At 46.0% G+C, this 25,602-nt stretch overlaps 2 protein-coding genes across 7 annotated transcripts in view; one reads left to right on the forward strand and one right to left on the reverse strand.

Annotated features, from left to right (window-relative positions):
• Positions 1-10,112, reverse strand: part of P4HA1 (prolyl 4-hydroxylase subunit alpha 1) — a 32,008-nt gene extending 21,896 nt beyond the window's left edge. For all 5 annotated transcript variants that reach the window (XM_082052373.1, XM_082052371.1, XM_082052370.1 and 2 more), the window contains exons 1-3: positions 9,984-10,112; positions 2,747-2,863; positions 1,774-1,870 (exon numbers count right to left, since the gene is read on the reverse strand). In XM_082052373.1, the coding sequence (XP_081908499.1) occupies positions 1,774-1,870; positions 2,747-2,834 (185 nt within the window). In that variant the 5' untranslated portion in view covers positions 2,835-2,863; positions 9,984-10,112. The remainder of the gene's footprint in view (positions 1-1,773; positions 1,871-2,746; positions 2,864-9,983) is intronic.
• A 6,466-nt stretch (positions 10,113-16,578) lies between these two features.
• Positions 16,579-25,602, forward strand: NUDT13 (nudix hydrolase 13). 2 transcript variants are annotated; one of them, XM_082053608.1, is made up of 9 exons: positions 16,579-16,873; positions 18,141-18,246; positions 19,839-19,978; positions 20,701-20,808; positions 21,157-21,263; positions 22,098-22,223; positions 22,306-22,417; positions 23,013-23,167; positions 23,866-25,602. In XM_082053608.1, exons 2-9 carry the CDS (start codon positions 18,164-18,166, stop codon positions 23,923-23,925), a joined length of 891 nt encoding a protein of 296 aa, XP_081909734.1. In that variant the 5' UTR covers positions 16,579-16,873; positions 18,141-18,163; the 3' UTR covers positions 23,926-25,602. The 2 variants fall into 2 exon arrangements, with proteins under 2 accessions (XP_081909734.1, XP_081909733.1); XM_082053607.1 differs by having other exon boundaries at positions 16,581-16,873; positions 23,731-25,602.

Genomic DNA, 25,602 nt, shown 5'->3' on the forward strand with positions numbered 1-25,602 from the left:
CAGCTCCATTATGAGTTTTCATGCAGGACTAATCAAAAACAAAGCTTTACCCGTATTTTTGATCTTTTATTTTTTAAATGCTCTTTTCTTCCTGAAATTTACAATAAGGTAGTTCAATGCTTGTCTGAAATTATTTTACATTCAGCCACACGCTCTTAAATCTCCACTAAGCCCCTTGCTTCCCACCACAAAGCTGCCTTCCATACTGTAAGCCTGGATTAAGAAACATGTAGTTCTCACGCTCCCAAATGAGGAGCCCAGATCAACTTTCTGATGCTACAGTTCTGACTCCACAAAACTCTTTAATTCTGCCAGGCACTTAAGTCATTCACAACTCCACTCTAGAACATGAAGGCATGGAACAACACCCTGGAAACAGGATAAATTAATGTTAAAAAAGCCACACCCCAGAGAGGATACCAAACCTCAACACCATTATACAGCAAATACAAAAAATCTGTAGCCTGGAGGGAACTCTCTACACAAGCCGGCATTCAGCTTGTTCCAGAATTCGGTACGCCTGAATTAATTTGCCTGCTTTACCTGAAACCTAACGAGCAGCTGAAAGTCAACTGCAACCGTGAGCCACAACGACAAGGCCAGGATTTCTTTCAAGTAGTATCTGTCTCATAAAAGCCTCCACCACAAGCCACCCACCAGCCATCCTCCGCATTTCAGTGAACTACCAGCTTCAACACAAACCACCAACATCCTTCAGCCAAAGTACAGAGCCCAAACTCAAACAATGCTGGTGTTTTTTCTAGGTTCTTCTATCTCTCTGCAAGTCATTTTAATTCTTCTAACCTGACCGTGAGCACCTCTAATATAATAAAACCAGAGCTGCAACGTTAATATGATAAGCTGTATTTACACCCTTTTGGATGTCCAGTTGCCATATTCCCATCTTAATTTGTAGCTGTAAATAATATACTTACAACATTCCAAACCTGTAAGCAATTCCGACTCTGTATTTTAAGCAATAAAAATAAATACAGTCTGACAGAAGTATCTTTCTTCCTGGATGGTACAATTTAATACACAAAGGCTAAAATAAAAGTCATGCTTCTACCTAGAACTGTTTAAACAACCTCATGAAAGATTTATACACATTTTTGAAGGCCAGGAAACCATCCTGATCAGTGATACATTTTTTTTTTATTTCTAGCTGTGATAAAATCTGACATATTGGGCTCTGGTCCTCAGACCTATAGAGCCGAGCAACATAGTAATGGCAACAGTCAGGTCTCTTGTTATTTTTAAAAACAGTAAAGAAGATTTATGTTACTCTATTTTACTTTTAAATCCAAATATAGCACGTAGAAATACTCTGCTCTTGTGGTAGGTTACTGCTAGCCATTGGTGAGGCGATCATGACCAGTATGGCCACACCAACACTTTCTAGCACTTTTACACCTAGTGTATCATTGCAACACTCCCTGTAACGCTCATCTGGAGACTTCTTGGGTTTTAGTTTCCACTAAGCAGATTGCCACTCCAAGAACTACATCCCCTCTGGAATTACGTGAAAGCAGAAGTCCTAAAGTGAAGGTATCATACAGAAAGTGGGTTGATTAGAGTTCCTCGTTAGAAAGCTTAACAAAACAAACCAATGGCTCAGAGATAATGACTTAGGACAAAAACCTGGCAAAAGTGCTAGTTTAAGCTTTGCCTCAGAGGAAAAATTCCACAAATTTAATCAGCCTTGGGAAGCATTTTTTACATAAGGGTGGACTCAAATTATTAACTATTAGCATTATGGAACAAGCTGCTTACTTTTTGATCTGTTCCAGCTTGCTTTCTTCTGCCTTGATGTAATCTTTCAGTGACACCACCAGATCTTTTTCTGTATGTATTAAGTCTGTCATATGACCTAGAAAACAAATGAGTTGGTTAGACAAGGAGAAACAAAAAAAAATGAGAATTAAAGGCGTTCTTCCTCTCTTCCGCTCTCTTCCCCTAAGTCCTTCTGCATTTGCTTAAATAAACCTGAAGGAGTATTTGAGAAAGGCTTCTTGCCTTTTCTTTTTTTTTTTTAGGAAAAAATCTCATGTTGGACCAAGCTTGTTGCCATGGAAATTAATGTAATATCACATACTTATTATTAGAACTAATTTAGGATTCGTTTGGAAAAGGAAGTAGGTTACAACAGAGCAATCTTCCATCCAAGCACACATAATATAGATCAAATAAAGACAAAGCTAGAGAAGTACAGAAAGCCTTCATGTGTTTGATATACAATATTAATTCAGCATTTTACTTTAAGATTACTTGCATGACTTCAATGCGTCCCCTAACAGACTGTTATTAATTAATAATGGCTTCATTTCCTGCAAGCAGGGAGCCGAACCAGTTCATCACGAGGTGACACAGTCCACATCTTCAGCTGTATCACAGGCCATGAGAACCCAAGACAGAGTACACGCTGATATTCTGGTGTCATGGTGTACCCGTAACAGCTGTTTCGCCTACTTCTACGTACATGTAACAGTCCACACCAAAATTTTGTTTAAAACCAATAATGCGTATAAAGCTTAGCCTGGGTCATTAGATTAACTGGACTGACTTAACTCAAAGCACATTTCTCCCCAAACGAAGAAGTCAATAAGGTCATGAGAACTAGTAAGTGAACTTAGTTCTGCACCAATTAAAGCCTTGGATGTCATTAACAGATCATTGCAGAATCAGTTTTGAGAGCTGTCAAGAAATTCTTTCAGCTATGCAGCATATACACCAAAGCATGTCTCACCAATGGACGTGAAGAAGTCTGTATGGGCGCAAGAAAAAGGCAGCAGAAGTCCAAGCGCTACAGTACACCAAATCTTGTTGAAAGCCATAGTTTGACAGCTGTCACCTCACCACGTACCTACAAAAGAAACATAAAGTACATAAACAAGTTTATTCTCTTGGGTTGCCACTAGTTCTTGAGGTAGCAGAATCTACATAAGCTTGAGCGGCTCTCACAGAGGATTAATGCCCTTCTGCAGCTTTCTTATACTTTCATCTTGTGTGGTAAGAGAAGAAAGAATAGCTTGGAGACAGGGTCTTCACAAGCACTCTTCATCTTTCTGACACCTAAGACACACTGCAGATAGATGCTTCACATAAAGCACCAAAAAAACCAAGATCCAACACTGAAAAGAACCCCTTAATACCAAGTTAAAATACATATTATCAATTTCATCCACCCAATGAAAAAAAAAAAAAAAGTTGCATTTGCTCAGTCAGAAAGATGCCAGTGGAACGAGTCTAAATGAAAACGCTACACACCCAGACCACAGAGTAAGCTACAGGGTTCCTACTCGTCGGCTGCCGCCACGGTGAAGCCAGCCTTCATACCTGATACAAAAGGCTCCTCTGTTGGCTGGGTCTTAGTTAGCCCCTGGGTAAGGTCATAGCAGGCTCACAGGCAGCGCCTTCTCCCACAAAGAGCTGCCAAGCTCTCAGCCTTTCAACATCCTGAACCCTTTTAACAGCCTAAGATTTCCTCACTACTGCATACTTTAAAAGTAATTATGCTGTCTTGGAATTCATTACTTTTTTCTAAACATAAAAGCTTAAACTCTCATGTATTGTATCTGGCTCAAAAAAATTAAAACTACTGCATGTACTAGCAGAAACTGTTTTACAGCTCTTCCAACAGCACGACAACTAATGAAGAAGGAAAAAAAAATCATAAAGCAAGTCCAGCTACAAAGCAACTGTGCCTACTTAGGGAAGAAAGAGATGCTTCTGATCAAGTTGACAGAACTGGTAGCGAACAACATAAAACCAAGTAGGTGTGCCAGCAGGACGGGGGTTTACATTTACTGACGCTGAGGACTGAGTGCTGCTTGGGCAGGGCAGGCGCAATTCCACTGGCACTAAGAGCAACAACAGGAAACTGTAGTACAAGCCTAGAAAAGCAGCTCCATCTCCAACTCCTGTAAATCATCTGAAATCTGTGTGACCACAACTGAAGGCCTGAAACATTCTGACACATTCAGCGGCAGAGAGTAAAGCTTTAAAGCAAAAATCTGGAGGGGGAAGCTGGAGTCCTGCTTTTCTGCCAGTCAAGTCTGGCACATCAGCCTTCCCAATGCTCTAAACCAGGCCTGCTATCCCCAGCAGCTTTCCTCACCTCCTCCTTGCTTGCTCATCCCCTCTGCAGGCAGCCAGGCAACAAGCTAAATCAGACTATTTCAAATATTACTAACCCCCAAAAGTCCCACCCAAACTCTCATTTCATCCTGGTTCGGTTCTGATATAGTTCACTATACAGCCATGGAACATCCATGCCAGTACAAGAGGACAATTTGGAGGCAGGAACTGGCAGCCAAAAACAGCAGAGCAAGGCCAAATTGTTTCTGGTAGTAGCACAGGTTTAATCCATTTGTGAAACTGCAGCCCTAAACATAATGAACAAACACACAACCCTCCAGCCAGCCTGTAACACCTACCTAGTTTTCAGCACAAACCAGACATTGTGGCAACATCTACAGAACTGTATCACCCTCTTCTGTGGCTGATGTCAGTCTCATTAAATAAGAGCTCCAACTGAGGACCTGCTGTAAATTAATGGATAAAACCCAGAAGCAAGTTTTCACACGGGCAAATTTCACCCTTTACTTAAAAGAAGCTGTATCCATATGCTCAAGGACACTGATGTGTACCTGCACGCCTATTAAAAATGCTGCTCAATTAATATTTTGCTCTGCAGAAAGCGAAATGCCTCCTGCTCATTCAGTACTCAAGCTAATACATCTGTGAATCAATTACAAAGCCCGAACAGTTCTGCTCCTTTATAAATATTTACCAACATTATGAGTACTTAGAATTCACTAAGCTATTTGTTTACTGTACTCAGTGACACAGAAGGAAAACTTCAGCAAGTTTACTTTTTTACCATTAATCAATATGAAACTTTTCTAAAACACAAACAAAACAACACAACACCCAAAAGGTCATTAAAACAATGCCTCCTCTTCACCTATGGCTCTTGGTGACAGCCTTCCACCTCGCACGATAGAATGACGCCTTAAAGCCTGTTTGCGTAGCATGCATTGTGAAGTTCTTCCTCTTCTCCACCTGCCTTTACAGGCTGCTCCAACACTGGGCTGACTCCAAACGCAGTTGCAACCCTACTCTAAGTAGATACAAAGAGGAAGACATGGTGACAGCAGTTTGGCACTAGAAGAGGTTGCCCAGAGAAGCCGTACTTCCCATTCTTGGAAGAATTTCAAAACTGAAAGGACAAGCCCATGTGCAGCCTAACCTGACCTCCAAGATCACCCAGCTTCAAACAGGAGGTCAGGCTAGACAACATCCAGAGGTCACTTCCAACTTCATTTTTTTTCCTTTCGCAGCCTCCGGCTTTTCTGTCACTTGCAAGGACTCCCATAATAGCTTTCAGCCGCCCAAGACGACTCTCCTCCTAGACGGAATTCAGAAAGTTGGAAGCAGAGCCCACGGCAGCGGCCAGCCAAGCTTTCCCTGCCCTAACAGCAGTTGCTAAGTAGCACAGCTTTCCAAACTACTGCAGAAGGATCAGCTACAGGTTCCCAAATCAAAGAAAATAAAGCTCAGTTAAGATAGATGCTGGAAATCTCGTAGATGCACAAGCTGCCAAATAAGTAGGCTTGATTTCTTCCTGTCAGTGACATGAAGCAAAACAAGACAAAAATCCTCCCTCTGTTATTGCTGTCAGTCTGACTCTTCAGGCAGACACGGCTGAACATCTTGGAGAGGAGGAATCCACTGCCCACATAAAAAGTGGGAGTCCAGCTGACAGCTTTAACACAGCTTTCTGACTTTCCATCATAAGTACATTTGCTAAGCTTTGAAACAGTAAGACGTGGCAGAGAAAAGAAAAAAAAAAGGAAAAAATGGAAAAAAATAGCAAAGAACAAGTGAATGCATAGATACAAGTAAAACAAAGCAGTAATTACACGAGTGACATTGCTAAACGTGGAAGAGGATTTCCTGAACAGCAGGATACACAACAAATGCCATTTCAACAGGTACATTTTGTGGGACTTTTAAAGACTTGAGCTCTGCTCTGCAAGTAGAAACAGGCCTGCAAGTGTCATACAAGAGTGGACGTGCACATAGCAACCATGCGAGCAGAAGGAAAAGTGAAGACAAACTGCAGGGAGTGATATAACCTCACAACAATCAAGGTCATGCTAACCTGTGACTGAAGCATTTAACCAAGGGTACTTATTACACAAGTCTCCTCACTGCCAATTCCAAGATCCCAGGTGCTTACCAGGATCCAGAAAACAAGATAGAAAATAGAGATAGAAAATGGAAATTGCAGGTGTACTCTGATATGAAATTATTTTACTGTAGCTCTAACTTAAATTTTAAAAAGCTACTTTGGAGTTAAGTAAAAAATATGTAACCTACTCTAAATTAAGTCTACTGCAAGGCCAGGAGTCAAAACCGTACCACCAAGATCCCCAACTTGTTATTTAAATACTGATCCACCCTCACAGTCCTTAATGTTAACTCACTGCGTGTGGGAAAAGAAAAATAACACTTCAACTGAGCTGACTTTAGGGAGGAAGAGGACGGCATCACAAAACAGAGCTGCTCACAGCACTCTCCTGTCCCTAGGAACAGGGTTCAAGTTCTAGTCTCATGACACAATGCGACTGCAAATATTACTCAGAATGAAAGAACTTTCCCAGCATAAGCACCAAGAACGTTTATCTGTCATCATTGTTTAACAGTCTCAGAACAGACACATTAGAATCCAGTTCTTGCTAAAGAAGTTAACTTTAAAGCCTGTTTTAAAATTAAGATCCAAGCAGTGAGAGAAGAAAAATTATCTGGAATTGCTGCTAACAAAAGAGAACGGCATATTTTAAACTTCTTTTTAATGACAATAAGTAAACCTTCACACATATAAGTAATCTCTAATGAGAGATAAGAATCCATTTTAGAGTAAAGTAGGTGACCTGTTTTAAACATCATTATTGCCAACTTGAAGACAGCACTCATGAGCCTGACTCTAGAACAGCGCTGTTTGCACAGATTCGTGCCCTGCAGCAAGGTTTTCCTCGGTTTCTTCCAGAGTAAGACTGAACAGCTCACTTGTTTTAACTTTCTAAGCCAAGACAAACCACCCCAGCCACTGAGCAGAACACTTATCTTGTTAGACACAACAAGCAGGAGGTTATCCTTCTGCTCAAAGATTAGCAGAGTATCTATAGAGATATACAGAAAGTTTTCAGATATTAAGAGTGATAAAGAAAGCAGGACAATCCCAATGATCAACAGCTGAAAAACAGCAACAGATAAGAGCTCTTTTAGGCTGAAGTTGTAGCCCCACAGGTGGTTCTGTAATAGAAGAAAGCCTGGGCAGCAAGTCACTCCAAAATTACTGCAAGAATGCAGCACAAGTGGCAGCAAAGATGCTGTTTCAGCACAGACTTTATTTTCAGTCTTTCCTTGGTTAAACAGACAGGATTTATCAAGTAAGGCTGATTTAGGTTTTGTTTGTTTCTTTGTTGTACTGGTGTTTGGTTTTTTTTCCCCAACAAGTAAATTATTTTGGACCACCTTCTTAAAAATAAAAGCATCCTTATCTATATCAACCTTAACATGGAGGTAGAGTTCTCCTCCCATAAGCCTCTATGAATCCTCACTCCTTCCATAGCATTACCCATTATCTATAATTTATGTTTTTCAAACTGCAGCGGGTGTTTTCTCATCTCTGTGCGTGCCTCAACATCACAGCTTTAAATGCTAGATTTCAAAACCATTCATTATGCAAGAAGGTTTAAATCTCTACAAGGTCAGAGAGCCGCTTTCCCTTCTGGCTCAATGCATAGCTCTTCATGCATATGTTAACCCTGTTGCTCCACAGCAATATCTGCAGAAGCTCGTCTCCACACCACCGCCTCAGCTGCAGCCCTAATGACCTGCCATGTGTGGGGCTACACACTCAATTAGCAAAATGAACTAATCCACATCAGCTGGCTTCTGCTGGGAGGTGAATACCCCCCGCCATTCATTTCTGATTTGGTTTATCAGTTTTTAGCCCCTGTGAGGAGCACAGATCAGGAACTGCTTTGGACAGCAGTTCATGAAAGGGCACTGCTTCTTCAGCCTCTAAATGAATCAACAGATGTGCCTGTGCCACAATCACTGCTTAAATGGCAGAATTAATAACTCTTAGCATAGCAAGACTGAGCCACATTCCTGTTACTTTGAGTCCCAGGAGGAAGAGGAAAAAAATAATAAAAAAAAAAAATCAGTCCTAGTTCTGTCAGCACATAATTAAGAAGCAGTGCAGAATACTCTGGGTCAAATCAAATGCTTTGCAGTGTGGTTCAAGACATTCAAATGTATCCAACAACAATCCACAAGTAGTAATGTGTGCGGAACAGCAAGGCAGAGAACACCTCTTATCCAAAAGCAGGCCTCCGCTTCCTGAACTAACCGGGAAGCCATTACCTTCACTTCCCACCCCATGTCCCCTGCTTGCATGCTTAACTGAATAGTCTTTGGCATAAGAAGCTGCATTTAACATTTATCTCCTTGTTGTAGATTCCTTCACTTACTAAAGCCCTGAACACCCAATCTTTAAATATCTGAAGCAGGTAAACACTTAAGCACTCAGCACCTCTGCAACTCCTCTTACTGAATTCTGCAGGAAAAAAGTGTGAAACTGAATGCTGGGCAATCCTTTCGATACCTCTCTCTGTAAACCTGAACTATCTTTCCTCTAAGAGCATCCAGCTTTTTGGGTAAACTGAAAGATTTACTGCAAGCACATCTGACATTTTTATTTTCTCTTCATTCAACACCATCCTCAAGACTCTATACTAGAGTTTTTCCTTGTAATCAGCTTAGATCCTATCAAGATACCCGCTCAAGGGTAAAGCTACTGCAAAGTTAAATGCCAAATTTCACAGAACACAACTGGCTGAATCCAACCCAAAGCAGCAGAGGGAGAGGGAAACCAAGATAAGCTTTATTCTTCAGGACACAATCACTATACACAGCGCCCGCAATTACAAACACGGCGTGTGACAACTTTCACACAGAATGACAGAACGTCAGGGATCGGAAGGGACCTGGAAAGCTCATCCAGTGCAATCCCCCCATGGAGCAGGAACACCCAGATGAGGTTACACAGGAAGGTGTCCAGGCGGGTTGGAATGTCTGCAGAGAAGGAGACTCCACAACCCCCCTGGGCAGCCTGGGCCAGGCTCTGCCACCCTCACTGGGAACAAGTTTCTTCTCAAATTTAAATGGAACCTTCCTGTGTTCCAGTTTGTACCCATTGCCCCTTGTCCTATCACTGGTTGTCACCGAGAAGAGCCTGGCTCCATCCTCCTGACACTCACCCTTTGTATATTTATAAACACTAATGAAGTCAATTAATTTCGGTGCTTATGCAAAGAAACTTTTCACTTATCCAAGCACAATACCGCTTGGGTGCCAGAGCGCTCCGCAGCTCCCGAGGCAGCACAAACAGCAGCTGCACAGAGCGCCCTTTGGTGCAGCCCCCGGCGGGAGCGATGCCGAATCGGCTGCGATGGGTGGGATCCCACCTGCGGGACAAGCCAGGCAAGCGGGTGCCGGGGCTCGGGGCGGGGGGGGGTCCGAGCTGCCCGCGGCCACGTTTAAACGCGGGGCGGAGCGGGGGGAGCGCTCCCGCGGCCCCGGGGAGGCGGAGGAGGCGGCACTGTTTAGTCTGCCAGCCCCGGGGAGCCGGGCGGGCCGCCACGGCCCTGCCCTCCCGCCCCCCTCCGGAGGCTGCCGGCTCCCGTTACGTAACGGCGGGTGGGCCGGGGGCACCGGCCCCCCGCCCCTCGCCAAGAAGGTGGGCGGGCGGCGGAGCGCTGCCACGTATCGCCCTCACACCCGGCTCACGGAGCGGTCGCGTCGGACCCCGACGGTTCCCTCGCTTCGCGCCACGTCCCCCCGGCCCCCCCACCCACCCCCACCGCCGCCGCCGCCACCTGTGGGACGCGGGGGCCGCCGGGGCTCACCTGAGGAAACCGGAGGGCAGGGGCGGCGCCTGAGGGAGCGCGGCGGACGGCGGCGCCGGTCACGAACTGCCGCGAGCTGCCGAGGGGCGTGACCGAGCGCGCGCGGCCGGCCCCGCGCCGGCTTTTATAGGCGCCCAGGCCACGCCCCCTCCGTCCCGCGCGAGGAGGGGGGGCGGAGCGGGCGGCGCGGTACGTGCGCTCGGTCACAGCGGCGGCCGCCGCACTGCGCAGGCGCGGCCGCTCCACGTGGGCGCGCTGTTCCCCCGCCCTCACCCGCAGGGGTGGGGGGGGTTTCTCTTATTGTTAGTCACAAGGGGTAAAGAAACGGGCTGAAAGTGGGCGCTTCCACGAGTACAACAACAACTGTGACAAGGATCAAGCCCCAGGAGTCGACACTTCAGAACAGGCGTTCCCCGCAGCTTTTTGACCACAAGTTTTCTGAAATGTGGGTCAAACAACTCTGACAGAGATATATAATGTTTAGAGGTTTCCCCGTAGTTCCACTCCTCAATACTGTGAGACATGCAAGGTGGAAGTTCCCCGCTGAATATGTTCAAAAGCACAGGTTCTAAATAAAAAGTCCATGTTCTGCAGGATAGTCAGAGGCTTTTCATTACTGGATGCTCATATCCCATCTGAATGTCTCCTTAGAGCACCCTGGATGAGAGGAAGGTGTTTCATGATACATTTTCTTTTGCAAGTTTGTAATGTATTATTTATCACTACCAAGGGTCAAAAGGGTGATAGATGCTGGATGCACAACTGAGCATCATCTGCGCAGATTGCTCAGAGCAGCCTGGCTCGCCAGCTCTGCTCTACGGAGCTCATTTACCTCAGAGCGGTGACTTGATTTCCATCAATAAATTTGATTCTAAACCCACCTTGCAGGTTCCCGCTCTCCCCATTTACTGCATTTCACCATCCAAACTGTCGCTTGTAGCTGCTGCTTTCCCAAGTCTTCTCCTGCAAAGCCCATGTGAAGACATTTCCAGGCTGATTGCACCTTGTCATGACAGATCTATGCTGCCTGTTTGTTGTTTTCTAGGAGCGTGTAAATAAACTAGTTCTTTGTTCCAGCAGTTAAGTTAGAATCAGGTATGTTCATAAGCATTTTTTCCTTTCTTTTTAGATGTGGGCTTTGAATAAAGAATCACATCCTTACTAGCCAAGCCAGCCTGTGATCTTCCTTCTTTCATGACAGACATTTTTGGCTGCCCCTACCTGGAAGTCTTTCATAACAATAATGAGGGTGCTGGCAAAGACGTAACAGGGGTCAAAAATCCCCTTCTCATATGCATTTTTTTTAGCAGGGTTAACTTTCAGCTGGCTTAAAACCACATCATTCACAAGAGTTAATGGAGGTTGCAGCATGATCCATAACTCAGATTTCTTCCTCGTACCTTGTCTTCTCAGCTCCCATTCCCCCCCAGCAACATCTTTTGAAGAGCAAACATCACAACCTCAGGCATCACACCCCATTTTGGGCAAGACTATGGGATACGACATCTCTCACAGGACAAACAAACAACATTAAGTTCATTTAGTCATTTCTTGTCCAGATGTGGACACAGATGTGTCCACACAGCTGAGTTACATCGCCGGGACTGCGAATGCTGCTGCGCCAGAGCAGGAAGAAGGCCAGTTTTCAGTAGAACTACCCGTCAAAAAAATAAGCCTTCTTTTCCTCTCGTTTTGGTCTTCTTCCAACAGAAACAGAACTCCTACAACTCGCAGGAAACACTGGAATGATATCCAAGCTTCTAGCTCAGGCATCGAGTTAAAGCCCCATTATCCAGAGAGTCCATAATATCTAGCCAGAGATTTAACAGCAGCTTCTAGAGATTTGGCAAAACCTCACACGCTGCAGAGGCCCTCGGGTTCTTTCTAGAGGGGTTCACAGCTTTCTCATCATCTTTTCAGGTATTTTTAGAAAGGCAGTGGTGGAGAACAGCAACAAGTTTATTAGCGTGCTTAGTAGTGGGCTTGCTTGTATTGGTCAGCATGAGGCTGAAAGCAAATTTCTGCCCATGATTTTGGCATGTAGCAAACAGTCAAATCAAGAGTTATTTCCAACAGTCATGGCACAAACTTGCTCCATGAACCTGTTTCTGCCCCTTATCAGTGCTTTCTGCTGGTGACATAGAGAGCACTTATTACCTCCTGCCTTCCTCAACGCCGGCATAATCACTGACATCTCAGTTGCATTAAAAGATCATTTTTAAATCGCTCTATGCTGGACTTGTGCGTTATCACCTGCTGTCAAACGCTTCAAGCAGGCTTCAGCAGAGCCATCTGTTATGTCAGCACCTTGTGAAGAAGCACTGTCTCCAAGAACAAGCACACAGGAATGCTTCTTGAGAGAGAACAGCAGCAGAACAAGTGGCTTTCAGACTTTCTTTAGGGTTTGCAAGCACTGTGTGTTTTCTAGCAGAAACACAGACTCCTTTGTAGCCTAACAACATGCCTCCTTTTCTGAGGAACCCCATAGCAGCCCTCCATAGGCCCCCTTAAGTTGGAGGATGCTAAAGGAAATGTCCATCTAAAGTAAGAATTAAGCACAAGAGGCCTCAATACAAATACAACTTCAGCAGCTCACACCAAAGCTTTCTTTTAGCCCATGCTGCCCAGAATACCAGCAGAACCTCCAAACGTTTTTAACTTAGGGATGTTCTCAGCATGATGTGGCCCATCTACTTAGAAGCCTTCAACAGAGTTCTCTGTTAATTATTTCCCCTCTCTTGAGCTAAAACTCTTTCGCATCTACAGCATCTCTTACCCAGCAGTTGTGCCAGGGCATGGAAAGCCACCCCCGTTTGTTCACTGGGAATGAGGCTCCAACTAATTATATTTGATTAATGAGGTTTTTGCATGTGATGAGACAGCAAACAGTTGGTACCTATCCCTTAGGCAGGCTGAAGTGTCGGACCCTACCTTGCAGTGGCCGTACTCCAAGTCTTTGATCATGCTCGTTTTCCTCTTTGAACCTTTACCAGTTCTTCGGTGTCCTGCTGTGACCTGTGTGCAACGTTTTAAGACACAGATGAGTCATCTTAATATCATATCGAGCTAACACACAGTACCGCTTAGCTTTTTAAAGCGCATTAACAATTTAAGTACATCCTTTGTGAAGGGATGAAGCCTCATCTAGTTCCACCCACGTTTATCAAATGGTGCTTGAGCGTCAATGCTAGTCTCCTCCCAAAATGAACTCATTACCTGGATGGATCCTGTATCATCAGGTGCTTTGAGCAGTGCAGCAAATTAGCACCAGAATTTGAGGACCTCCCCTAACCAGCAAGGGAGACAAAAAGACAGAAACACACCTTCTATCCCAATAAGCTGAAATGAGCAAATGCTACTAAAACATCACTCAGACATTAAAGTTTCTCCTCTACACACGTATGAGTGTTAGGAGCACAGGCTGTAACCAGCAGCATCAAATTAGAGAGTTGCTGTCTTTTGAGGTCTCCACGCCACACATGAGAAACTGTAGGAGTCCATCCTATACATAATATATACAAGTCAAACTTTAGAACAAAGCCAGATTTGGTTAGTTTGCATCTACAATTTAACGACAGAGCAACACACCACTCATTACCTTTCTCTTTAAAGCAGCAGCTTGTCTTTCCTCAGTCTCTTCCTAAAGAAGAAGTGGTTTTTCTACCAAGAAGTTTCATGTGGCTTGACCATAAGTTTTCCATGCAAGTTTGCTAGCTTTATGTATTTAAAACAATTCACAGTTGCTTGCTCTTAGCAATGCTAGTGCTGGTTTCTGCTTATTGGGGGCAGCTGGAAAGACAGAACAGAATGGCAAGAGAAAGCAACATTACTGGTATAACCATTATTAGCTTAGAATTATATTTTCCAGCCACTTCTCTGGCTTGAAAAATCTTTTGCCTATATGAGTAGCATGCTGATACCAATATGAGTATTTTAACAAACCCAGATTTTTAAAAGGATCTCAGTAACGTAGGACCAAAACGTGCCTATTTCGCAATCTTGTCTGGGTAAGGGATCACAATTATTTGTTCCCAGTGCTTGTGCTCTCCTCGCCTGCTCCTTTTGTTTGCTCCTCTTACACCAGGACAGGCGCAGGGATTCAGGGATTCCTGGTGGCCTGCCAAAGCTCAAATTAGTAAGCTACAGGAAGCTGTCAGGGATGCATTTGCATGGCCAGGCCTTCACTTCCCTCCCTCATGAAGTACAGTATCTGCAGGGGACAAATAATAGTTTATAAATGCAATTCACGCAACTCGGAGCCCAGCTGAACAGTACTTAGAAAGAAGCAACTCATTGCTAAAGTGACGACTGATACTTGTGCTCCTTCAATTAAATAATTACATGAATAAATGATCAGAAAGATGCTGTTCTTTTCAAAATCATCTCCTTATGTGCTGCAGAAATATTGAATTGGGCAACGTGCCATCACAAGCGGGTGTATGGACCCTTGGAGAAGGCACAAGGAGTCTCTCACAGACTGCACAGCTCCCTACTGGCCTGATCAGTCACACAGGTGACTCTCATCTCATTTTCTCCGCGTATCTTCACACAGCACAGACACCAGGTATACACAATTGGCCTAATCCATTATGTTTTTCAGCTGCGTATAGCAAGGAGAGGCCACAGTGCTGCATTGCCTTCAAAGGACTCCCAACACTGCAGCATCGTGCTCTGGCTTTTAATCCCTCACCTGGGTAGGGGAGCACTTACCAAATGATCAGCTGCTCCAGGCTGAAGGAGCTTGAGAGGTTGTCCCAAAATTCAAGGTCCAAAGGTCCCTCTAAAACCAGCTCTTCTTGCAAGGTCCATTTCTGAGGGCAGGTAGGGTCAATAAATCTGTTAGTTTGTTTTAACAGCAGGGTGGATACTTCCGTAGAGATTATGTTTCAATCCTTTATCTTGTTAAGGGAAGATGTGTTTTCTCCATTAATCCAATTAGCCTAGTGGATTAATACATGGGGCTTGCTCTGTTTCAGGAAGCACACAAATAGCAGTCAAGCATAATTAAACTTAAACTTGTAAGTAACACTGGTAACAAGAGTGCTATTTCCCTGCATATTTTATTTATTATTTTTACAAGCTATGCTCTCAAATTACATGATGTGAGTTCTCAATTACCATCTCAATTCATGACCAAAAAGCAAAAGACTGCCCTGAAAACATTTACTTTCCTATGTTTATAAAATTCTCTTTGTGCTAAACATAGGCAGGTAAGTCCCAGCCCAGAATAATGTTTTCAATTCTTGAGAGGAATCTGTTTGTTCATTTATAAAGGCGTGAAAAATATTCGTCATCATTCTGACATCTGTCTTGGCACAGCATGTTTTCTAAGCAGAGCTATTCACTGACAAACTCAGCTGTGGGTTCGGGTGCTTGAACACCAAGCACTTCGGTGCTTTAGATATATACAGATCTTGGCGTGATTGCTTGTTTGAGGACACATGGTCCTTAACTTTAAACAATGCTGTTACTAATACAAAAAAAACAGAGCTTGGGGAAAGAGAGAAAGAAGGGAGGGAGGGAGGAAGGAGGGAAGAAGGGAGGGAGGGAGGAAGGAGGGAAGAAGGGAGGGAGGGAGGAAGGAGGGAAGGAGGGAGGGAGGGAGGAAGGAAGGAGGGAGGGACGGAGAAGGAAGGAGGGAGGGAGGCAGAAGGAAGGAGGGAGGGAGAAGGAAGGAGGGAGGGAGGGAGAAGGAGGGAGGGAGGGAGGGAGAAGGAGGGAGGGAGGGAGGGAGAAGGAGGGAGGGAGGGAGAAGGAGGGAGGGAGAAGGAAGGAGGGAGGGAGAAGGAAGGAGGGAGGGAGAAGGAAGGAGGGAGGGAGGGAGAAGGAAGGAGGGAGGAGGAAGGAGGGAGGGAGAAGGAAGGAGGGAGGGAGAAGGAAGGAGGGAGGGAGAAGGAAGGAGGGAGGGAGAAGGAGGGAGGGAGGGAGAAGGAGGGAGGGAGGGAGAAGGAGGGAGGGAGGGAGAAGGAAGGAGGGAGGGAGGGAGAAGAAAGGAGGGAGGGAGGGAGAAGGAAGGAGGGAGAAGGAAGGAGGGAGGGAGAAGGAGGGAGGGAGAAGGAGGGAGGGAGAAGGAGGGAGGGAGAAGGAGGGAGGGAGAAGGAGGGAGGGAGAAGGAGGGAGGGAGAAGGAGGGAGGGAGAAGGAGGGAGAGGGAAGGAAGGAGGGAGAGGGAAGGAAGGAGGGAGAGGGAAGGAAGGAGGGAGAGGGAAGGAAGGAGGGAGAGGGAAGGAAGGAGGGAGAGGGAAGGAGGGGGAAGGAAGGAGGGAGAGAGAGGGAAGGAAGGAGGGAGAGAGAGGGAAGGAAGGAGGGAGAGAGAGGGAAGGAAGGAGGGAGAGAGAGGGAAGGAAGGAAGGAAGGAGGCAGAAAGAAGGAAGAAGAGACTAACAGGAACAAACTTCTCTGCTAAGAACAGCTCAAATGACTGCAATAGCATTGTTCTTGTAATATCTTCTGCTTGGCTAAATGCAGCATGTGTGTTTCTGATAGAATGAAGCAGGTGGGGGGGGGAAGAAAAGAAAGAAAAAGAAGAAAAAGAAAAAGAAGAAAAAGAAAAAAGAAAAAGAAAAAAGAAAAAGAAAAAAGAAAAAGAAAAAAGAAAAAGAAAAAAGAAAAAGAAAAAAGAAAAAGAAAAAAAGATAGTTTAGTTTTATGCAGCCACACGAACTCCAGGAGTTAATAAGAATCCGGAGCAGGCACCCGGCCGCCCGGCCTTGCCAAGGGTTTGCGAGCCGCTGGTGCGGAACTACATTTCCCAGCGCTCCCAGCGGGGGAAGAGCGACTGGGAACCAGTGAAACAGCTGTCCCGGCCGGTGCTGCAGGAGCTGGGGTCGGAGGGGGGCTCTGGTGGCTGCCCCCGCTGCTGGAGACGGCTCCCCGTCTGCACAGAGCACAGTAAGTGGGGAAAACACGCGGGGAACGGCAAACCGAGATCCCCCTCCCGCCAGCGGGACAACCCGGGTGGCATTCGCAGGCGAGACCGCGGTGTTCGGGCTGGCCTCCGAGATCAAGTTTTTAACTGTCTCCGTCTCAATGATTCTGACCGAAATCCCGCAGCACGGCTCCTAGGAAGGAAGGGGTTAAACGCCTGTGTACGTTGCATTTAATCTATTCAATGGCATTCAAGCTATTCCTCCTGTGGGTCATTCCCGAGCAAAGTGCAGGGCTGTGTGTAAACTCCTCGCTGCGCTGGAGGTTTTCACGCCCTGGGCGGTAGGAGACACGCGGGCGGAGATGGAGAAGTCAGGGACGCGTAAAATTGTCCCATCGCAGCGTTGTTTTCAGACACGGGGTTCTGCGATGGTTGCTGATGCTGTCCCCATCCCCATGAAGGTTGGGATGGTGGGAAAGAGAGGGCAGAAGCCACAAGAGCCATCACTGACCTTTACCAAAAGGCAGGACTTACAGACTCCCCCTTGGCGCTGCTTAGGTGTCTGTACATCGAAGCAAAGGTAATTTCCTTCTTACAGAGCTTCGAGTTCTGTGGCTGAAAGGTGAAATATTAAAAATAATCGTTAAGGATTACAAACCGTAGTTTGTTTTTGTTTCAGATGAATGCTAGAGATGGCTGTTTTCTCCAGCTATTTTCTGACATCCTAAAGCTGAGCTCAAACTGCAGTCTGTGACTTAAAATGTGGTCGGATCCTTTGGCACAAAAAACCATTCACAGCTGGAGATGATGCAATTCAGCTGTAACTCTTGTCCACCTCCAGGAATTCTCTTCCCCAGCTGATATTTTGTCTTTCCTTCCCTTCTGGCATCAATGCCTTTCCCACAGACCCGCTGTAATGGGATGCTCGGGTGGATCGAGCCCATTACAGCTGCGTAGGAAGCAGCAGAAGAGCAGCCACCTTCACTGCTCCTCTCCCCAGGGATACAGAAGTTTAGGTCAGGAACATTTAACTAGGTCTTATAGCAATTTCTGCAAGGCCTGTGCACCCTCACAGACAGAAACAAACTGAGGTATATATATAAATAGTCTCAAAAATAGCCTGAAACTGGGTTTAATGTGCGACTAGAGGCTAAAACCAAAGCAATGACTTTAGAAAGCAGATGCCAGCATTCTGCAGGGAGATTTTTGGTAGCAGTGGGTTATTGCACCTTTTAAATCAAACTTAACTTTGTAGGGCTGCTGCATTATATTCCACGCTTCTCTTTTTAGGCAGAGACAGCTACCTGTTGGTCATGGCTGCGATTTATCAAGCAGTGCACAGAAGAGCTTCCTCTCTCTTCTGCAGGTTACACTCTACCTATGTTAGAAAAATGAGGTGAGTTCTCATCTGGTTCTTGTATACAGTGAGAAGACTGGAGTTTGTCACTCCCGTGTCCACTATCACAAGCAGCTCTGCCTAAATCCAACCCAGGGGTCAATCTTTTAACAGTTCAGCAATAATATAGTAATGCTATGGGAGCTCTGTAAATAATAACAATCAAAACCTCTCTGCTTCCTTCACCGCTGATAAGAACAGGTTCTCCCAGGCTGAAGCTCTGTTAATTAATGCCTATTATTGCTGTCCTGGCTAGAGAACTCTTAAAATACACACAGCAGACTTGAAGCGATGCTGCTAGAATGTACCCTGAAGCAATACACCCAGCCCAAGGGGAAGTGTATTCAACACCTGAAGTGCTGGGTAGCCTTGCCAAACAGGACTTGGAGCCATCCAGATTTGGGGGGATAGAAGGGAAGATCAAGGTTTCCTGCACACAAATGATCAGGGCTACAAAACAGACACCACGTTGGGAGGGAATGTCAAGCTGCTGGAAGGAGGGATCTGGATAGACTGGAAAAATGTACTGATTCCAATGGGATGAAGTTCAGCAAGGCCAAGTGCTGGGTCCTGCACTTTGGCCACAACAACCCCCTGCAGCGCTCCAGGCTGGGCACAGAGTGGCTGGAGAGCAGCCAGACAGAAAGGGACCTGGGGGGACTAATGGACAGGAAGCTCAACATGAGCCAATAGTGTGCCCAGGTGGCCAAGAAGGCCAATGGGATCCTGTCCTGTATCCAAACCAGCGCGGTCAGCAGGACAAGGGCAGTGATCCTTCCCCTGTGCTCTGCATTGGGGAGGCCACACCTGGAGTATTGTGTTCAGTTCTGGGCCCCTCAGGTCAGGAAAGAGATTGAAGTGCTGGAGCGGGTCCAGAGAAGAGCAACAAGACTGGGGAAGGGACTTGAACACAAGCCCTATGGGGAGAGGCTGAGGGAGCTGGGCTTGTTTAGTCTGGAGAAGAGGAGGCTTAGAGGTGAGCTCAGCACTCTCTAGAACTACCTGAAGGGCAGTTCTAGCCAGGTGGGGATTGGTCTCTTCTCCCAGGCATCAGCAATAGGACAAGGGGCCATGGGCTTCAACTCTGCCAGGGGAAACTGAGGCTGGAGATTAGAAAGTAATTCTGTGCAGAGAGAGTGGTCAGGCATTGGAATGGCTGCCCAGGGAGGTGCTGGACTCACCGGCCCTGGAGGTTTTTAAGCTGAGATTGGACATGGCACTTAGTGCCATGATCTAGTCAATGGGCTGGAGTTGGACCAAGGGTTGGACTGGATGATCTCTGAGGTATTTTCCAACCTGGTCCATTCTGTGATTCTCTTGGTGTAAAAGACTGGGTTGCCTGGTTGTCCAAGATTCGAGGCTACTTGTGTCGTTGTAAGAACTACAATATTTTCTGCCACACAGCACCTTTGCTAGACGCTACAGCTCACCAATTCGGCTGCCAAAAACCCTAGAAGCATATGAAATCCATAAAATCTGTATTGTCCTTTCAGCCCCCCCTGCTGTGTGCAAAATAAATGCACCCAAATAAACGTAACACAGGTCATCTCAACATGATCTTGGACTCTTCCTGATTTCTTTTCTCACTGCAGATACTTAAATGAGCTAAAGGAAGATGACAGCCTTTGCAGACAAGCCCAGACCTCAGGGACTTTCTACCTCTTTCACAATCTCTTCCCCTTTCTGCAGAAAGTTGAGAACAAATATTTGGTGCCACAGCTTAGTGCAGCAGGTAAGTAGGTGCTCAGAAAGAAACAACTCCTGCATCACACAGCTGAAATGATAGAGTCATTTGCAATACGCAGCCCCTTACATGGGGGCTGAAAAATCTATCAAGTTGTGCAGGAATATCCTGCTGTTTGCACCATGCTATTTGTTAATGACTATTTAGATTTAAAACCTTGGCATGTGGACACAAGCTCATGCTCTTCATGCACATACAGTATCAACATTTTAGTGCTAGAGTTAGGTTATGGTTGGACTCGATGATCCTGAGGGTCTCTCCCAACCAAAATTATTCTATGGTTCTATGACATATACCTGATCTGTTTTGAGACGATCAGTTTTAAACATTGGAGGCCATGCCTTTTGAGGAGAAGGGGCTAACAGGAAAACAAGCGAGGTCTAACTGACAAAGGTTATTTGGTGTAACGCAAGATGTTCCCTTGAAGAGGAAGGTGTTGGCTGGTGCAGGACAGAAGCAGAATGGGCAGCTGCTCCTCAAGCATGACAGGAATTGCGTCTTTAGCTTGACAAGGTCTAAACTTCCAACAGCTAGCAGGAAAGCCAGACTTGTGGTCTCCATCTGGGTAGGACCACTTGTCTGGTCCCCCACGAGCACCCTGCCTCAAGCCAAGATTGAACATGCCTTGAAGATCCAGAGACACATCATGGTTGTATGAACTTGCTTTCGTCACAGCTTTCCTTCGTTTTCCCTTTTCCCCTGTTGTTTAGAGATTAAAACAATCCTGGAGAAATTCAAAGAAACCGAGCAGTGGATAGAGAAGTCGGTGCTGATCGGCTGTTCAGACGAGCACATACCACACTTTGCCGTGGATTTAGGTTAGGATGACTCTTCTTCCATCGCGTTTGATGCACAGAGATGAAGATGCTGCCTAAGCAGCATCCCCCATCCTTGTGGGGTGAATATTTATCACCAAAGAGGACTCGGTTGAGTCTCTGTAGGAGCCGCTGTGAGCGTGGTGGGTCAGAGCCCCATAACCGCTCCGCTCTTCCCATGTGGGAATAAAGGTGGGCTCTCGGCAGGTCACTTGACTTTTGGGAATGTTACCACCAATGTGATGTCACTTCCATGGGAACTTCCAGAAATTGTATACCAGAACAATGAAGGGCATAAAGTTGGGATAACAACTGCAATTTATGAGATCAAAGACTTTTTCTTTGGAACAGGAGCCTTGGAGAAATCAGTCATTGAGTCTGAACTCAAGGGAGTGTTCACAGACTTACAAAAGGCTCTCTTCATAGTGGATGAGAAGGATTCTTCTGTGCTGGCTTCGGTATTGTACAGAATTTCTAACAATTTCTAACATCAACCCTTCTCCTACTCTTCCATATTGTTTTATGATTGAGTACGTATTGTGGAAGTACCTACCGTACACTGTCAGTAACCTAGGCACAAACACATTACAAATTACAGCGCTTTTCCCAAATTTACAATCCCCAAAGCAAGCTGCAACAGAAAAACAGGCAAGTGGCTTCAAAATGACTACAGTAATTAGCCATTTAGCATCAACCCTGCTCTATGTCCAGGGAGAAAAATCCTGAGCTTATCAGTAGTCATGGCAGCCCCGGTTTGTCCTCACCTTAACAACACTAGTTAACTGTAATGTAAGCAACCTGAATTTCACAAATGAACATATAGATCTTCTCTCAGAGCTGCTCTTTTAAAACCCCACGCTTGTAAGCTGTTACTCTGCAGATGCTCTATATGTTTGGAAGCCCTAAGAAAATACCTGTGTGTGAAAAACAGCTGTTCTCACCCATATGTTTCTATTCCTGCTCCGTAACATTTGTGGTGCTCGGGCTATTTTTCAAGAAGGTTTTCAGGGTTGGAGGCTCCTTAGAATAGTTCAGTTCCCATTAATACTCCCGTTATATCCCCATAAAGAACAACTCTTCCCTACCTTCCTCGAAGCAAGAAGCATGAAATATTGATTGGAGAATCTGCCTTTTTTCTGATGTACTGCTGGGGCTCCCAAACATAATCAGAATTTATCCACATGACTGCATGCTGGGGAGAAGACAGCAAAGTATTATTCACGGGGAGTGCTCCGAATCATCTCTTTGCCCCAGGTATACACCAGATTTGTGTTTCTTTTGGTGTTTTGCAGGCCCGGTCGCTTCTCCGGTGGCACGATTCCCACCAGTACTGTAGCAAATCTGGGCAGCCCACTCAGAAAAACGTAGCCGGCAGCAAGCGCGTCTGCCACGCCAGCGGAATAACTTACTACCCACAGGTGAGCACCCGAGGTTAAGCAACAATTTGCACGCGCTTGTTCGGTCTGAACTTCTTGCTTTGCTCTTTGATGCGTTCGCCAGATGTCTCCCGTGGTGATCACCCTGGTGTCCGACGGCAGCCGGTGCCTCCTCTCGCGACAGCCCTCGTTTCCCCCGGGGATGTTCAGCGCTCTGTCAGGATTCTGCGACGTGGGTAAGGTGGTCTGTGAGCCAGCACGGTGGCCTTGGACACACAGGGTGCGGGGACATCAACCAAACGCCTGTTCACAGAGAAGGATGGACGCATAGGTGCTATCGGGGGAGAACATACTGGATGTGAACAGCGTTGCCATTCTGATCATTCAAAATAGCTGTATGTGTCTGAGAATAATGGGAATTATGGGTACATATCAGTTGCTTTAGTTGCTGGTGGTAAATACAAGTGTAAGTCTCCTCAAGTTAAAATCGCAGATGCTTTTTTATTCTAGTGTCTAGTGCAGTCTGGCTCAGAATTAAAACCACAGACCTCTTGTTACAGGAGGGAAAATGGCTTAAAAAGGGAAATTACAAAGAAAGGCAGCATTGTTTTGTCCACCAGCTGTATATAGACAAACCCCAAAACATCTCTGATGCATCTCTTGAAGGGAGGTGAACATCAATGAGTTTAATTGAGCATCCTGCTGGCAGATGTGCCCAGGTCAGCACAGCCAGAGCTCCTGCACCTCAGAAATTAGCGTGCCTACATTTTCTTCACCGCAGTTTGCTGCCCCGAGGCCAGGCTGTCCTTACCTAACCTGGGTCACTTCCAGGTGAAAACGTGGAGGAGACAGTGCGGCGAGAGGTGGCCGAGGAGGTGGGTCTGGAGGTGGAGTCGCTGCGCTACTCGGCTTCTCAGCACTGGCCCTTTCCCAGCGGCTGCTTGATGATCGCGTGTCACGCCTTGGTGAGGGCTCAGCAGACTGAGGTGAGCAGGTCCGGGTTCCCCCGAGGCGTTTCACTGCCCGCCTTACATAGCAAAATGTCTTTCAGCCCATGGACTTTAGTCTGGAGAGCACCAGATCCTCTCTACGTGCGTTTTCCATCAGCTTTCTCTACAAGTGAAGAGCAAACTTATGTCTTCTGCTGCAACATGCCAGGCTTTGCACAAGTCACTGTATATACATGAGTTCAGAACCTAAAGCCTCCATATTTCTTCCTCTGAACTTTGCAGAGGAGGTGCTCTCTAGTATTAATATCATATTTGCCAGAGAACGTGCAGATTCTGCCATGTTAATTACCGGTACTTTGCAGGCCAATTCCATGATGGAATAGGGCTGCCCAATTTCTGGATTCCTGAAAGAAAACCAAGACAAAGCGCTGGTGGACAGTCATGTCCTTCCCTGTATTGGCATCAGCACTTAATTCAGGCATAGAGAAAGCACTCTGGGCATTCTGGCATAGGATCTTGTGGGTGCAAGAACAAGTAAGGTACTGCTGCCCATGTTTAAATCCAATTTAAGGAACTGGTACTCTCTGAATTCTTTCCAGATCAGTATGAACAGCCAGGAACTTGAGGCAGCGCATTGGTTTGGCCTGGAGGAAGTCGTGGAGGGTCTCAAGAGAGGGCCCAGATCTTCAAAGCAAGACAACGGTAGTTATTTACCCTGGTTCCCTCCCAAACAGGCCATTGCTCACCAGCTGATTTGTGAGTGGGTTGAGCAGCAAACTTCCCCGCCAGCTTAGGCATAACTTCAAGTCTGCAGTTCTACCAGAACTACAAGAGCTCGATACAAAAGCCTCCGAAGTTACTGAAGGCAAAGTCTGTGTTACAGCAAGGACAGCACCAGACCGCCATCAGTCTTATACTCAGGTACATAGACCTACAAAGCCATTTCTAAACCAATCATCCTCAGACAACTCCATGTACAGTGGATCACCTCTGAGGTCTCATCACTTGCAGTAAATAGACAATAAAATTCTTCGTCCCAAAGCACCGAGCTTCTTGTGACCAGCTGCTGCTGTTGCCCAGCAAGCAACAGAACAAGAGCCCCTGGCACCCATGCTGCACTTTCCTACCTTTTATCCATCGTGCGCAGATATCGAACACAATTTTTGCAGGAAAAAATAAAGGGACAGTGGTGCCTTTCAGTGTTTATGTGGATCTGGAAGAAACATCCAAAAAAACAGAAGAAAACCCCAAACAGTGCCCGTATGCTGTCCTCTTCTTCTGCTTCCCTCCCCATCCAATCTTCCAGTTTCATATAAATCATCCTGTTTTTTTCTTTGCAAATATAAGTGGGCTCCTACCTTGTCAAATATCTGAGCAACTAGAAATATCTCTAGAGGCACCATTTTCCCCACCAGTAAGACAGTGTTACTTCCACCCTAAGGAAGAGAGAACAGAGCTATCTGCTGGTGGCAAGTGGAAGAGCAAAACCTACACAATAAGCATATTAGAAGAACCCAGATGATGCAAAGGTGAGAGGAACTGCTGCAAGGAAGAATTGTACCTCCAATAGAGAAAAAGCCTGAAAGGCACAACACCTCTCACCCTGTACCAAAGTCTGTGGTTTGCCTGGGGTGCTGGTCCCGTTTCACTGATGAAATGGCATCACCTCTCTGGAGGGAGAACAAAGAGACAGGGCAAGGCAAGCCCAGTAAAAGAGATGGAAGGACATTTGATCTGCTGCTTGTTCTGGCTGACAGTCCTTTCTGCCCACTCGGTCAGAGTTCAAATGCCAAAATTGCAATGCTGTCAGCACACATATTCAACGCGGAAACACGAATGTATCACTGACTGCCACCGGTAGGATTCATTTTGGGTGAAAAACCTTTTAAGCAATGGTAAAAATCTGAAGTCATGACAGCTGAGCAATAAGCAAAAAGGAAACTTTCTCACACTGTTGAGACATGCTTTAGTTTCCTCAGGTTAATTTTACTTCAGGAGGCTGGGCGGGGATTCTTTCAGGCCATGTTGGGATGTACAAACACTTCTCCCACCCTTGCTAGCTCTCAGTCAATAAAACCCACGTGCCAGCACATCTTTCATGTTTGTGAGCTCTGTCAGTCATGCTGGTAGGAACGTACTCCGGTACAACCAAGGGCATCGCTTCCTCCCCTATAGCCCAGCCGGGCGCCCCACGGAACCCCACCGCAACGCTCCTGCACCCCGTTTCCCTTGGAACGGGTCTCTTCATAGCAGTTCCTCTTGCTTTCTCTCCCATCCCACCATTTTAATCCTCCAGAGTTTCTCTCTTCCCCTCTCACCTCATTTTCAGCCTCACTCCTTTTTTACGCCTTCTCCGCAGCAGAAGATATTGAAGAGTTAGATACCCACCAGCAAGATATTCCTTCCTACTTCACCTTAACACCTCCCCAGCTCACCTTTGTGCCGTTCATTAATGAGCTTGCTTCTGGTGC

Source organism: Streptopelia decaocto (assembly GCF_964273445.1).
Source record: "Streptopelia decaocto genome assembly, chromosome: 5".
NCBI lineage: Eukaryota > Metazoa > Chordata > Aves > Columbiformes > Columbidae > Streptopelia > Streptopelia decaocto.